Here is a 15,374-nt window from a genome sequence, read left to right as displayed (position 1 = left end):
CTACCATCCCCTTGAAATTAAGCCTAGTGCAGTTATAAGTCAATGTGATGTAAAGTAGAGTGTATGGTACCGTTACAAGTATTATTCTTGATGTAACCCTCTTACATCCCACTAGGATCTCGTTCCTTTGTTGTCCAAGGACGCTAGTGATCAAACGAATTTACCTCAGACAGGGGAGACGTGTGTTGGCTCATGGCTTTTGGAACAGTTTCATTCTAGAGTTAGAGACAAAGGGGTATGGGTGTCGATCATTGTAAATTTGTACTTAAATTGCTTGGCTATAAGGAATTCTACCCTAATGATATAACCTTGCAATCCCGGATTAACCAAGGTCAACTCGTAGTATTGTGAACAACTGGATTTTAGAAACCTTGTGGTCGGTCTGCAATTGCTAAATATTTTTTTGCTGGGCTTTCAGCGTAAATAAAGAATTCCTGCATTGTCCTGTCCCAACAGTCAAATCAATTTTCAATTCACTCGCATACAGCGGCAAACATTCTAGTGTAGTACTCTCGACTTTGCTGCAATTAGCTGACGAGATGGTTTGTTCGGATTTCAATGTTTATGTAGCAGTCGTAAAACCAAAAATAAGGTCGAATGAAATGAACTCTGCTAGATTCCTTGGAAGAGGTCTTTTCTTTTTTTTTTTTTAAGGTTTCGTTTGCCAAGATATTTAAAGTAAAGTAAAGTTATCTTTATTTTTACAGCGTGGCCCATTCAATTCGAAGGCTGGTATCCATAGGGGCCCTGTGAATATAAAATGATATGTGTGATAAAAAACAACCCAACTTTGATTTTGTCATTCTACGAACAGATTTCATCAGATGCTGATGGTGACAACAAGAATAGAGAGTCGCACAATTATGATCTTTTGCTGGCTACAGAGGTGGCTTCATTTATGAAGTAAGAAAATATATTGAACCATCAATGAAAGCAGTCTTATGTCTGTCCTATACAGTTGTTTTCGAACTTATCGCTGTTCTAAGTAGCCAAACGCACGTAGTAGCGGGAGCGAATGAGAGGCGGCTGTATTCGCAGGCTGTGTTCTATGAAACAATTAGATTATGAGCTCGAGATTTCTATCACGCATCGAAATCGAGAGCGAATAATCTAGTTTTTTTTATTATAAGATCTACTGGTCGTTCAAAACTTTATCTAAATCCTCTTCACAGACATGCAAAGAAGCAGCCGCCATTTTGTTAACAGCCGCACACTCGTAGGCCTCTCACAATCTACAACAGAGTAGATAGTGAGAAACGTAGCAAACAAGAGAACGGCATTCGTGATAGAATACCCATAGATTTATATTAGGGGATAAAACCAGGACGACAACGGCAAGGTCGCTAAACAAAAGATTTAATGAGCAGAACAGTGGGGGTGCATGTGCATAATAATTCTTGGTACATTTCTTTACCGTCCTCTGCAAAACAACAACGTGAAATGACCAAATTCCGCGTTATCTGGGGAACGTGAACCACGAAAGTTGGTCGAGTTATTTTTTATTACAAGAATTCGGTTGTCTGTAAACCACCCATTCACGCAATTGCGAGTTGACGCACTTGCGTTTTTTCATTTTGCAAGCATCTTTCTCAGAACTGGACAAAAACAAAATTGTTCTTGTGACAAACAACATTTCAAAAGTATATTTGTTTGCTGTTTTCAGGCTGGCAATGCGTCTTCCTCCTTATCTCTTGTTCGCTGATCTGTCAGACGCCAGTCCTGACCTACAATCAATCAGACGCGTGGTGCATTTTATCAACAGTTATCTGGTAAGTAACATCAATTTTTTTAACGCTTCGCTGTACGTGCACTACCCTGCGAGCAGAATCTCTTCGATCTTTCCTAGATAAGTCGCGAAAATGGAAGGCGCCTTCCTCGTGCTCGACTTCTGTAGGAAAGATCGAAGGAACTCAGGTCGTAGGGTACCTGCCTGTACCCGGAAGTTTAAAAGTGTTGCCTTCTCTCTGTTTTAGAGGCCTTATATGAGCAACAATTGCTGCCTTCCCTTCGATGTCACCCTTTACATTTTCAAGGTATCTGTTTTAACTGTTCTTATTAAATTAATCGTTAAATGTAATGATTAAATGCAACAAAGCAAAATGTTCGTCTGTGTGGGTTTTAAGTGAATTCAATTCTCCTGAGATAAATTGGCTTCTTTTAGTCTCGCAAAAGTTGACAATTGTGGACTTCAAAATATCTTTATTTGTGTTCGCAGTGTTTCCGATTTTTTCATTTCTCAAAAAAAAAAAATCACTAATAAAATGTAGTTTTGTAAATGGGACTATCCAAAGTCACGAATTTAAGTTGGTCACCTAAGGTTTTACAATAAAATAAAGACAAATGGAATGTTACTTAAAAAAAGTAAAACTGCTAAAAATTACACTAAATTTCCACTGATAAAAATCGTCATTTATGCAACCTGGTCACATTCAGTGGATGTCAAGAAAGACACTCTACATAATTTTTCCCTTCCTGGAAGAGTTTACTGCAGATCTTAGTTTAAAATTAGCCGCGGGTGAGTGCTTGGGCTATAACTCAGCACGTGACACAAATACTTGACTTACCTTCTTACATCAAGTATGCTTTTTTTTAAAGGCTTTGCTATCTCACATTAGAAGACCACTCCATGGTTCACGGTATGGCCACACATATTTGGAATTTTTGGTTGTTGTTTGTAGTTTACACCTATTCATTTGTCGAGCTTATGTTTTGTGACAGAACAACAAGTAACCCTCAACTCATGTCGGAATTTATGAAGGACTGTCCTTTGTTCTTTGCATCTATCCAGGTGAGTTTCTCTCAGTTTGTGCTTACGTATCTCCAGCTTTAATACAGGATAAGTGGTAAAAACGAGAAAAAAAGGGGAAGAAATCACAGGCAAACTATTATCCCTGAAGAGTAATAATCCTCTTTAGAAATACTTGATTCCATAATGTTTGCTTCCAAGAAAGCTTCCTGCCTTTGGAGAAAATTTTCACAACTCCAGTTAAAGATGATTTCCAGTTCGTACTGCGCAGTCTCAGCACCCTAATGTTTGTAAACATATTATAACAGTTCACTCGATGGAATGCGAATATGGTTATTCGTTACGAGCCACACACCTTATCTTTGAGGCCTTTCAAATTCTTTTTCCAACAGCTTCATTGATTTTTACAGCTACAAAGTTGTTTCATCCAGTGACATAAGGAAGAACAAAACATAAAGCTTCTACCGCTTCGCATCCATAATGGCGGTTGTTTTGAAACTTTGAATTTACTTCCTGTAAGTAGTTGCAAAATGTTTACATTTTGTGGTGTCTTACATGAAGCAAAACAGAAAACGCAAACAAACTTTCGAGAATGCGCATTACGGACTGGAAATCATCTTTAAATGCATAATGACTACTAAGTCTCACTTTTTTGAGAACTTTCTAATTGCTCCAAAATGCAAAAAGCGAGGAAGGCGGAGTTGACAATTTCAGAGAGCGAACTTAAAACGTGACATCTCCACATCTTATATTTCTTGCACTTTGATTGGCTAACTCAAACGTAAACCAGTAGAAAGTAGTAACAAAGATTCCAAAAGGAAAAAAAGCTTTGTCAACTGGCATTGGGACAGTGTGCAGCACTATAACATCTGTATTCTTATTCTCTCGATAGTACTACTGGAAACAATTCAGACCATTGACTGTAACCCTGGGTGACGTAACTTTTGGAGCTCTAAACCAGGCGGAGTTACTTTTAAACTGGAAAAACAGGTTTGCATCGCAGCGAGCTTTTCTTAAACCTCAGTTCATGCGAGATTTGTCAGCTATGTCTCTCTTTTGACTTTTTCTTTTGCTTTGTTTCTCAGAGTTGAAAACTCTCAAGTTGGTTCGTTAAGAGAACTAGAAAGTATGGATGCTTCTCTTGTGGCGACTTTTATTGCTGCGAACCTTCACAGTATGAGCAGGTAAGGTTGCCGCTCTTTTTACAGTTATTTGAGAAACTATATTCATTATAGCGGAGCCCCATACTCATATAGGAAAGAAAAGGAAACCCATGAGTTGATTTTCTCATGGTTATCACGGTTAGCGGTATGGCTCGTGGGCGCGTACGCACGACGGCGACGACGACGACGACGGAGTCGCGCAACATGGCGGCCATACTCCAAATAATAGGTTGACTGAGACATGCAGCCTTGGTTTACCGTGCACTTCTTTGATATTGGACATCTATGTTATGGTCAACTGACACCTGTCAAAACAAGGTATCCGCTGACCAGTATCACGTGACCATATCGCGGGCTCAAGTTTATAGCTCATAGAGGTCGCGTGTTTTTTTTTTAAAGCTGACCGCTGACCAAGTGCTGGTTTTGGTTTGGATCGCGGGCTCATGTCAGGTTAACTTGTTGAAAACAGGCCAGGATTGTTCGGAAGCCAGTTAACGTTAACCCAGGATTAACCGAATTATAACTTTTTCTTCTGTACAAATATTTTTTGCTGCTTTGTTTCGTGTATATGGTGATTATTAAAACTCAAACCAGAAGGCCAAACAATATACAGAAAACCTCACCGCAAAGTTACTAAACTCAAATCAAAATTAATTCTACCTTTTCCTGGGTTAGCTTAGTCGGACTCTGAACAACCCGGCCCAGGAGCTACGCTTTTAAGCTGGCCTAAATCTATATATTACCTACATACTGTCCGGAAGACACTTGACACTATCAAACCGTCAACTTGTTTATAGAGTGTTGCAATGGCCTAACGCTAAAGGTCTGGCTTAGACAAGAAATTCTCACAGTGCCTGTCCCAATCCCTGGAGTGTAAAAGAATGCCAGTAAATTGTTGTGGAATCAGTCTAGTGGTGAGATGGGGGATAGGGATTACATTGCAACCTGCGTTTGACAGCCGTCCCGTCCAAGTTATATTGATTTTACACCTCAATTATTTCTTCATTTTAGCAAAGTTATGACGATTTTTATTCGGGAAAGTAAAACTCCAACCGCGTTTGGAAGAAAGGTGAGTAAATGTCGATTGAACTCGAGAGGTGCTCTAACATTTCTGTGATCATCCAGCCATGGCTAGTGACAGCAGTTTAATTCCTGTTTCGTTGTTTCAGCTGAAATCATGCAAGCCTCAAATTCTAATTGTTACAAAAACCAAAATTAAACGTGTCGTAAGAAGATCACCCAGCTACTTTTCGACTTGTTATCTCTACAGCTGCACAAGCTCAACCAATTTTTTTGTTTTAGTTTTAGTTTTATGAAAAAGTTGTTTAGAGGGACAAGGCTACCGTGTCGTTCTTTTTAAATTTTGCTCAGTAGCTTCGGCTTATGATTGTGCTTGTCGTGCATTTGAACTAACTTTTTAAGGTAAACATGTAACTAGTGCTTGGGTTTTACCGGTTTATACCGGCAATACAACAACAATAGCAGAAGTGCCTAAAAGGAAAAAGCAAAGATTGTATTTTTTCAGTCACCCCCCACACACAGGACGTGGACGTCTGAAATTTGACCCAAAAATTGCGTTCTGATGATGAAGCTTTACAGAGTCATGGTTGGTTCGTGCCAGCCGGGTTACGAATTTTCGCGCGCAAATACCAACCAATCACAGGGACTGCATTGGTCTCTGTAAACGCAGACTGGACAAAATGATGAAGCGAACCTTTGCTCAAAAACCAGAAATTATAACTTGGATAATAAATCCGTTAATTAATGAATGTTTTTTGTTTTCAAATCAACTTTCCCGTTGCAGCTTGCTGTTTGCTTATTGGACTGCATCATGGCAGAATTTTCACAGATGATCCTTCATGGACGTGGGGTTTGTACTTTACAAACTAAACTAGTATATCCTCGAATACAATTGTTATCTTTTCTCTGCTCAGCTATTACCTTTCTCTTCTGAAACAATGAATGATATTCTCTCGTTCATCATTTCTTTTATGGTTGAGGTAATAAATATTTAGGAGATTTACACGTTGACTGCTCCCAATGTATCAAGGCGTTATTACTCAACTGATAACGCAATGAACTGTTAAAGTGGAGGTCATTGGTTCCAGTTCTTTTATAACCTATTTTAGGCTAGAAGAGGCAACCGTTTGAATTACCAACACACTTTGAAGATCATTTCATTTTTCCGTGTGGTGAAATGATTGATTGATTGATTGATTGAGATGATTGATTGATTGATTGATTGATTGATTGATTGATTGAGATGATTGAGATGATTGAGATGATTGAGATGATTGAGGTGATTGAGGTGATTGAGGTGATTGTCTTAGCAGTCAACCACGAGGCCCACAAGCAAAAGGTGCAATTGTAATAATGCAATGTAAGCCACGCCGGCAACACTAGTATTAGTCCTTTTTGTATTAAATCTGTTTGGTTGTTATTTATTTTTTTCCAGATAGGAGATAATGCTGTTTTGAGAGACACTGCATGGGTAAGGTTTGACAGAGTGTTTGCACTCACGTGGCCAGCAGCCAAGCAAATTTATTGGAACTAAAGAAATTGTTTACATAAGAAATGAGATGAATTCCCACAGGATTGATTTGGGACACCAACATGGCCACCGTCTCATTGTTTTGTGGCTGCCATGTTAAGTGTACTGTTAAAGCTGTCTCCGTTTCACTTTTTGCTGACGGGTGATTCTGCTTTGATTTTCTTCTACAGAAACTGCTTAGATGTTTCCCAAAAGCGTTGTCAGTGTTTAGAATTGGTAAGAATTTGTTACTAAACTAAACTGATTTTCAAAATCGAAATACCCCCCTGGACGGGACTCTAGTTCATCGCGGATAATCTTCGTCATTTTGTCAAATTACTTTGACAATTTGCGGATTGCCTTCGATTTATGTTGTGGATGGAGGGAGGTATGTTCACATATTTTCATATAACCAAATATTCAGACTGGATTTTTGTGTTCAACAGAACTGGTTTAAACGGAATCCCGTATCCCGTAAGCTGAAAAGTTATCGGTGCTTGAATGTAACGTAAACGTGGGCAACGCAACGTTTTGTAATTAGTCATGTTTAGATAATTATTCTCTTTTCTTTTTTATAGATGAAAGTATTGAATTCAAGGAAGCGCTTCTTGGTCTGAGGTTTGGCATGATTTTTTTGTTTCAAATATCATTTTTAAATTTTTGTTTCGCTTACTTAGTTCAAATTGTCCTTTCACTCATGAACGCAGGTCACAGATTCTCAAAGAACAACTGACCAGACTCTATCCTGCTGTATTCTTCAGGTTTGTCGTGACATGGTCGTGATTCTGTGTTGGTAGATTAGTTGGGGAACAAGTATAAATTAGGGCGACTTTATCTCTGAAGCAACTAGCCTGTTTCAGTTGGTTGGAGAGCAGAACAGAGAATGAAGAGTGACAAAGAAGAGGGGGAACCCTCGCCTTTTTTTTTTTTTCGACTTGCTGTTTCTCGCGCTTTTCTCCTGCTAACTGAACGTCTGGAAAAAGCTAACAATGAGCATGTCGGTTGAGTATTCGTTGGGTTTATAGTGTTCTTTAGTACTCGCTCTTCTTTTTGTTGTTGCAAATAATTGCTTGAATCACAGTATCAAGAAGGTGTCCTCAACTGCATGTGTACGAATCTACACCGTGTGGTTCATATGTTGCACAATCCAAGGGGACAGATGGAAAACAACGTATATTTTGATGACACTACCTCCTCACAGTCAATGTCTCATTATACCCGAGCTCGTGATCTCGTCTTCCCGGCAGTCTTGGCTTTTTCAAAGGCAGTCACGCTATCCTCGTGCACCACGTGCACGTGACATGCTTTACACCTTCGACACCGACACTGTTGAAAACGAGTAGAAAATCATAGAAATCTTCTGATAAGTTTTCTGACCTGGAAAGGTAATGGAAAATGAAGTCAGCACTTGGAAAAGAATCTGGAATTTTGCCCAATCTTCGGCAACCTTGTATCGACTGCTTACATTTCCTGAACTAGGAGTTTGACTTAATTTACTCGTGACATTAACATCAAACTGGTTTGAAGGAAGTTTGGGAGAAGTAGACAGAACCCTGTAGTGCAGAAGTCGGCTTTGCCGTGAATTTGCTACAGAATAGAGCCACTTCGTAAGTTAATTGTTTTCTACTTATTGTAGAAACTCGATGACATGTAAACCAAGAACTCTTTTTTTCTTTTTTCAGCTTCTTTGCAAGCTTCCCCAGTGAGATTTTACAAGAGGTATAGCAAACTTTATAGATTTTCCAATTTTATGTTTCCCGATTTCTCCTCGTTTGCAATAATACACCAGTATATTGATACATGGTTTTTTAAACTATTTTTAAAGATGAAAACAAAAATGAATGATATTAGGGGCGTATGAGTAGGAAAATTTCATCACAGTATGCTCGGAATGACACCTTACCATGATTCATACAACGGAACTTCGTATGTTTTCTAAAACGTAGAAAAAAAAGTGGGTTGTCTTCACTTCCATGCACCTAATAAATATAGTCTCTTTCGAATGACTAATTAGTAATTTGATAATCAGCTTCTTTTTCATACACAGGCGGTGAGAATAAGTGGCTTCCTTCAGGTCATGTTATGCATGTACAATTCTTTTGTTTCTCTTCGGAAAGAGTGTCTCAGTGGCGTGGTAAACATGGCTGCTGTTTGCTCGGTAAGTTAGAACAAACACTGTTACGAGTCATATTAAAAGGAATTTTGCAATAAGAGAGGCTCTCATCAATACCTGAATATCCTCACTGAATTTGGACGTAACACGCGTTATCTTTGAATGCATAAAGTAACTATGTATGCATGCTTCAACCGAAAACGCAGGATGTCATAGGCCCTGCTTATAACTCTGTAACGTGCTCGTGTAAATCTTAAAAAACTAGTTGTGGACGAAATAGACGCCAGAAATCGCAGATCGTGATAGAATCGTACGACTGCATAACTCTCCTCGCTAATTTTGAGACCTACCAAATTAAAGTGCCAGATTTTATGGCAGTTGGAAAGTTTTTGAACACATTAAAAAGATTTCTTTACTTAATGCCTTTGCCCTACAACAACTTATTTCATGAGATAGAGTTCTCCAACAGTCATAATCACATAACATTTGTTTCCTTTCCAGCCTCTTCATTTGGATTTCTGCCATCAGGTTACCAAGTTTGTTCGTGACTGTGTGTTATCTTCTCCTGTGGAGTCTCTAAGGAACTTATCAAAGGTGCTTCTTTGTTCAGATAATGATTCATGGCTTTCCAAGTGAAATCCTTGCGTTTTTATTTGTATTCTATTCTTAAAGGACTTGAGTTTTGTTCGGAAAAAATTCTGCCAAATGGAAATTCAAACTTTACCACTCCTTGTGATATGAAATAACAAAGAAGCTGTTCAGGTTTCTTGTAGCACTTATTTAGAATCGTACAAAGTGGCCAACAGGGGCGTGGCTCGGGCCCACAATTTTACCGTTACATTGTTAAAACATTGCCAGAGGCTTTCTGAAATATAGAAATTCCGGCGCAGCATATTACCAGGTCCCCTTAGATGCGGGCTTCAGGGACCTCAGGCGTACAACAAGTCGAAAAGCTTGCTACACACTTCGTCACGATATAAAAAGAGTCATGTCTGTGTACGGACGGCAAATTTGATAAAATTAGCCAGTCTTCAGTTTTGCTGTTCGTATTCTGTCGCAAGCTTCCTCAGTCAGGATCAACCCTTATTTGTTTAGAGCGCTTTTCATTTGAGTGTCGTAAGACCAAAACCAAAGTTATCATTCTTACGCAGATAATTCAATGAAACAAGTAAAGCAAAAAAAAAGTAGCAGGTATTGTAAATTTCAATTGCAGGGAACGAGGAGAGGGGGGAGGGGGGAGGAATCATCAACTTGTTGTCACTTACTACTCAAAATTGTATTGTTTTTTTTTTTAAATAAATAAATAAAAAATAAATCACACACACACACACACTTACCCCATCAGGGTTATTGCACTTTGTGAGAGTCTTAGCAAAGAAGTAGAAAGTACTTGACTGTGGTGATGTTGTAAATGAGCATTTTACTTTTTTGATGTAAGCAATCACTGAAGGTAAATCTCGGTACATTTATGTTTTCTTTCTTGTTAGGACGTCATCGCCTCTTGCTCGTCGGAGTTGCGACAGTTTCTGCAAAGTCAACTGACAAAACGTCAGGGAAGATAGTAGGATGGTGATAAGATCTCGAAGAAGAAATGGCTGATGGTTATATCGTCTCATTATCTTTGTTGAGTGAATGTAAATTACAAAAATAAATTATAAGTTATAAATTATAAATTCATGTGTCTGTCCGCTTGTTAATAATAAACATAGGCACGCAAGGCGTGCAAGAGTTATTTTTTTGGGAATTAGAAGCCCCTGGAGGTAGCAACACTCAGTGGACTCTTAACAGTTAGGATAAGGTTAATCCAACAAGTTTGTTTGGTTACGATGTTCTCGTTGACGTCGTCGCCGTGGTTTGCCTAAGCTCCCTATTATATTATCTTCAGTTATTTAGGTTTCAATTTTTCTCAATCTAAGAAGGATATTCTGCCAATTTTAGCGTTAATATGAGTTCACATTGACTTTGTGGCCTTGATACTATGACATGGGTTCTTGTCTCGACTGCTGGTTTAAGGGAGCGGAGGCTCAGGTACTAGCTTTAAGTTTGTCCTACGCGGGCAAATTATCTCGAACAATAAATAAATATGGAGTTAATTTAAATTACAAGGAAACAAAAATAATCAAACGTGCGCACCCTCTGAACGCAACTCGTGTATTTATATGCAAGATTTACAGTATTGTTGATATTTCTGAAATGTTATACAGTATCGTATTTTAAGTGAAAAATAGTTTTTGTGGGTTTGACAATTATGCATTGAGAGGTTTCCGGCCTTCTTAGTACTCTCGGAAAGCGAAGGATAACGACTCTTGAATGACAGAATAATCAACAATTCAAAGGACCATGATCTTCGGTGTTACGACATCCGAACGGATGGTCAAGTGGGAAACGTCCGTCGATTTCCAGGGATATGAGGAAAGCGTTTAGGGAGTGTTTGATCACCCATTGATTATGATTGGTCATATTTTGCGTGGATCATGGCATTAAAAATTATTTTTATGTACCTCGTGTCTTAAAATAGTCTTTTGGAAAACCCGTTGGAAGTCAGGGTTCTCAAATTATTAATGTTCTCAATATTCAAATCAGATTTAACCGCTTAATCGTAGTTAAGAAAGCGTCTGTCTCCTTGTTTCGTGGTCCATCAAATCACTTTGGCCGAATGTAGAGCGATTTGATTTCGTGGCTTCGCGGTATCTTCGTGCGCGACCACATGAGTCTAACACTTGTGGCAACGCCACGGATCCAAAGCCCCGTTTTCCCGCGCTTTTAAAGTCAACATAACGTAATGCGGTCAAATGCGAGATGAAAAATGCACCAGTATGTTTAGAAACTAACGCCAAGGGGATTAAGAGGCAATCAGTGGTCTCTGAAGTAATACTTTGCCTGTTATGTAAATGATGCAATGAAAACTTAAACGCGCTGATTTGATACGTTACAAAACTTATTATTAATTCCTTGCTATGCGCGAGAAATTCACACATTTAATAATGAACTTCAAACTTAACGACGCAGTTTTCTTTGTCCATGCGCACCTTAGCCAAATTTCATTTTCAAATCTCTCAACCGATGTTTAGTTCAGTTTGAGCTGTATCCACTTCGCGTCAGGTTTGCTGACTTTTAGCAATGCGAGCGAAGCTTTAAAAGGATACAGCGAGTTTTATTTAAACATTGAGCATTTCATTTCACGTGAACCTTAGTTTCTTGAAGTTTTGAGACTGAAAGTTCGCTTCACAAGGTGGCAACATTCCTTCTAACGTTTTGATTCAAGCATTGCTGGGCTCTGTGGTGCTCACCACTTGGGACATTTCAGAACTGTACTGTAGTAATCTTTAGTAATCGATGCTGAACGATGCAATCCGCCTTAATTCCTTCTTCGCCGGTGAGACATTTAGATACAGTCACTATGTTGAAGTATGCGGAGACAGATAAGAGAGGCAGGGCAATGGAAAAAGCCTTCTTAAAGGTAAGTAAGAATTTCTCATTCTACATAATCAGCAAATAGATTGAACTTTATTCTAATGGCATTTCTGAAGATTTTTTGGTCATATGATATTTCAAAGACTAAGCAGTCTCTTAAGAAAGTAACTCTCAGTGACTTTCGGGCTCCCCAACAATTCAGAGTACCAGCAAAAACTCGTTTAATTTTCCTAGAAAAGCTTCAACACCAGTACCGTGGAACAATGATCTGAAAATTATATTAAAATGCTTGAGTTAGAAACCGAGTGTATGGAAAGCAGTAACTTTATCCAAGAAGGCGACTGTCGCACATATATACATATATACATTCGTAAATAAGCTTCAATTTTCATAAAAACTCTTTGTGATAAGACACGAAGAGACCGAAGACAGCATATAATTATAAAACGTTTAAACGTAGTTTTCCTTTGTGAATTACTGATCTAAGCACCTATTTTCTCTAGATTAGTCCTTGAGGCGCTGATTACTGTGCAGTACGTACATGACATGCATATCGGTGTCGCAACACCGGCAGTCTACTGATCATCAGCCTGGTTCAGTTGTGGCTTATAAGGATCCATACTGTGGAAAAACTCAAGCGATTTCTGGCTGGAGAAATGCCTCGGATAGTAGGATGGAAAGCGGCAAAGTCTTTTCTGAGAGCAACCCGACTATGGAAAATTCTGGTAACGATAGGATAAGTTAATAAGGACAGAGGTATCGACTTGTTTCTTAGAAAAATCCAGTAAGATGGAATGCGGAAAAGTATTTCAGTCCTGAGAGCAACCCGGCTGAGGACAATTCTGGTAATGATAGGATAAGTAAATAAGGACACAGGTAACGACTCCGGTTTCTTAGAAAAATCCGAGATCAGTGCTAAAACGAGCTAATAAAACGTCCATTTTGAAATCGGAATGATCACAGAAGGCAATCACGCATTCCTAAGCTGGGTGGAGAGTTTCGTGCGCTCCTCTTAGTGCTTGTTTTACTTTCACGTCCAGAGGGGTGGTAGCAGTCGAGAGGTCGACTAGTCATTCCGTGCTCGCAAGTTGGAAACCTATCCTGTTGGACACAGCACGCAGGTATCATGAGTACCATGCGACAATCCACCGGAAGCATGAGTCTGAATGGAGTGTCGGAATAGGGTGGTTGATTTCTGACCGGGCCTGTACTGCCTCAGGGCTTCTGACTTCATATGTCCTCATATGGACCCCCCGAGGGCTGTGTCTGTATTTCAAGCTGGGTTTGCAGGCTGTCGTTTCTGTTTTGTTGTTGTTGTTGTTGTTGTTGTCGTTGTTTGCTGAAGTCAAAATTCTAAAAGAATTAATAAACACTTGATCCGGGTTTTTCGAGGGCTAGTTGTACTTATCAGTAACTTGGAGGAAGGAAGAAATGTGGACACAATATCCGATTGTATGATCACCCTCGAATGGAGTAGATGAACATCTATTTCCTGTTTAGCTTTTTGAGCTTTAAGCAATTCATGTTCCTATAAAACAACAATGCCATTGGCCCGAGCACGTCCAACCAAGAAGCTCCTTTAAACCATTTGCTTGCCCTACTAAACGCTTTTCGAACTCTACTTAAAGCAGGAAACTTCTCAACATCAGTCTTCAGAGCCCGTTCCACAGCCGTTTTCGCTCTTTTTATAATGTTCTTGTCGACATTCTCGGCTGGTTTCAAAATTTCGTCATTTAAAATCCTTTTGTAATCGCTAAAGGCTTGTCTTGTGGGAGCAAAGTTTTTCTCCTTTTTTATGTGGGACACAATTTCCCCGACAACCGGCAAAACGAAACCTCCGCCGACATCCAAGAGAGTCAAGGTTAAGACCGTTTGTGCGAGGCTTTCCTTAGCTTCATCCAACTTTTCTTGTTCCCACAAGGACATTGCAGCGACGTTACTGGAACGAGAGTAAATTCCAAGCATGACATTGGGTGCAGAAATTGTTCTTTGGAATCTTGTAACAGCCTTGACGTACATGGCTGAAGTAGAATATCGGGAAGCTGAGCAAACTTTGGGAGTGAAGCACGGGATTCCGATAAACACAATGATCAGGAACCATTGTATCAATCGCGATGACAAACCCATCTGATTCAGCTGAGGCAGATATGTTTTTGAAACTCTTGTGTTGACTCAACCGGCAATAGCTTGAAACGATTTTACACAATTTTGAAAAATCGTAAAAATCTGTATTCCCTTCTCACTCTGTCACTTAAAGGATGACTTTATCAGACAGATTTTTTACGGTATATACTGACGAATGACTTCATCTCTTCTCTAATTGATGGTCTTTGATTTGACTGAGTGTGATTGGTTGTTTTACATTATTTTATACTGACATGTATTGTTATTGCCTGAGTAGATTTAGCTGTCTTCATGTAAGATTTATTACAGTTGTTTGAAGTGTTTCTCAGAGATGTCCGGAATACCAACAATACGAATTGTCAGGTGGCGTGATATGGCTTAGCGACTACTTTTAATGGCAGAATCACGTAAATAGTTTTAAAACATGAGGATCAGGAAAAAAATGACCTCATAGTCTTCATCTGTGCTCTTACTTTTGATCTCTGTTTAATTTCAATGCTACCCTCTCAAGTTATTTTTATCCTTTGCTTAAGGTTTGTGTCGCGCACATGGCGCCTGGAGCCCAGTAATAAAATTGCTCAGGTGGCAAGATATGGTCAACTGATTTTAGTGCAGAAAAAAAAAAATTACTGAAAATGGTGAGTCTGTCTCCAACTTGAAAATCCTTGAAATATCAAAGACGTTCCTCTAAAATAATGGTAAATTGCTTGAAAAACAGGCATCATTCTAAATTAACATTTCCATATAAAGGAATTATAGTTTTTTAGTACATAATATTACGGATATCTTGTTATTAGTCCTTAAAAAGCTAAATTGATTTAATTTATGGCCTGAATGCATCCGTGAAGAATGGCATGTCGACAGAAGTGTTCTCGTCAAAACTGCAAACATCTTAAACAGGTCAGTTTGGGGACTGATTACAATAAATTACACAACACTCTGAAAATTGTTTGGGTTTTAATAAAGCTGTGAGAGGGGAAGAAAGTCTGTAAAATGTCTTCACTGTAGTGAACTCTAGCTCTGGTGATCTTGGTTTAGTTAATCCCTTATTTTAATCTTCTGCGCCAACTCTTATTTTTTATATTCTAGGAAGTGATCTTCTTAACTTCATTGTTCACACCTAAAATTTAGAAATTTACCCCGGGGAACAAAAATAGAGACATATATCTTAAATGGAAAAATTAAGCAAGCAAAATTTGGTCAGTTGTGGTGTCGAATTGAACGAAAACGGGTCAAAACGCTCTTCAAAAGATCAATTTGAATTGTTTTATTGACGCCGTTTGT

General features: G+C 38.9%; 1 protein-coding gene across 1 annotated transcript in view; it reads left to right on the top strand.

The window, feature by feature from the left end:
* The window catches only part of LOC145466346 (Fanconi anemia group A protein homolog), a 34,284-nt gene extending 23,320 nt beyond the window's left edge, over positions 1 to 10,964 (top strand). Inside the window, exons 35-52 of the mRNA XM_081450062.1 lie at positions 116 to 235; positions 815 to 903; positions 1,664 to 1,769; positions 1,974 to 2,033; positions 2,596 to 2,636; positions 2,719 to 2,788; positions 3,639 to 3,736; positions 3,832 to 3,930; positions 4,921 to 4,978; positions 5,714 to 5,779; positions 6,365 to 6,400; positions 6,631 to 6,676; positions 7,018 to 7,057; positions 7,147 to 7,200; positions 8,122 to 8,158; positions 8,487 to 8,597; positions 9,054 to 9,146; positions 10,040 to 10,964. Coding sequence (XP_081306188.1) covers positions 116 to 235; positions 815 to 903; positions 1,664 to 1,769; positions 1,974 to 2,033; positions 2,596 to 2,636; positions 2,719 to 2,788; positions 3,639 to 3,736; positions 3,832 to 3,930; positions 4,921 to 4,978; positions 5,714 to 5,779; positions 6,365 to 6,400; positions 6,631 to 6,676; positions 7,018 to 7,057; positions 7,147 to 7,200; positions 8,122 to 8,158; positions 8,487 to 8,597; positions 9,054 to 9,146; positions 10,040 to 10,114 — 1,299 coding nt within the window. The 3' untranslated portion in view covers positions 10,115 to 10,964. The remainder of the gene's footprint in view (positions 1 to 115; positions 236 to 814; positions 904 to 1,663; positions 1,770 to 1,973; positions 2,034 to 2,595; positions 2,637 to 2,718; positions 2,789 to 3,638; positions 3,737 to 3,831; positions 3,931 to 4,920; positions 4,979 to 5,713; positions 5,780 to 6,364; positions 6,401 to 6,630; positions 6,677 to 7,017; positions 7,058 to 7,146; positions 7,201 to 8,121; positions 8,159 to 8,486; positions 8,598 to 9,053; positions 9,147 to 10,039) is intronic.
* The last annotated feature ends 4,410 nt before the right edge of the window (positions 10,965 to 15,374 follow it).

Source organism: Orbicella franksi, chromosome 13, assembly GCF_964199315.1.
Source record: "Orbicella franksi chromosome 13, jaOrbFran1.1, whole genome shotgun sequence".
In the NCBI taxonomy this organism is placed as follows: domain Eukaryota; kingdom Metazoa; phylum Cnidaria; class Anthozoa; order Scleractinia; family Merulinidae; genus Orbicella; species Orbicella franksi.
Note: the sequence above shows the minus strand (reverse complement) of the source record. Positions and strands in the feature narration are given on the sequence as shown.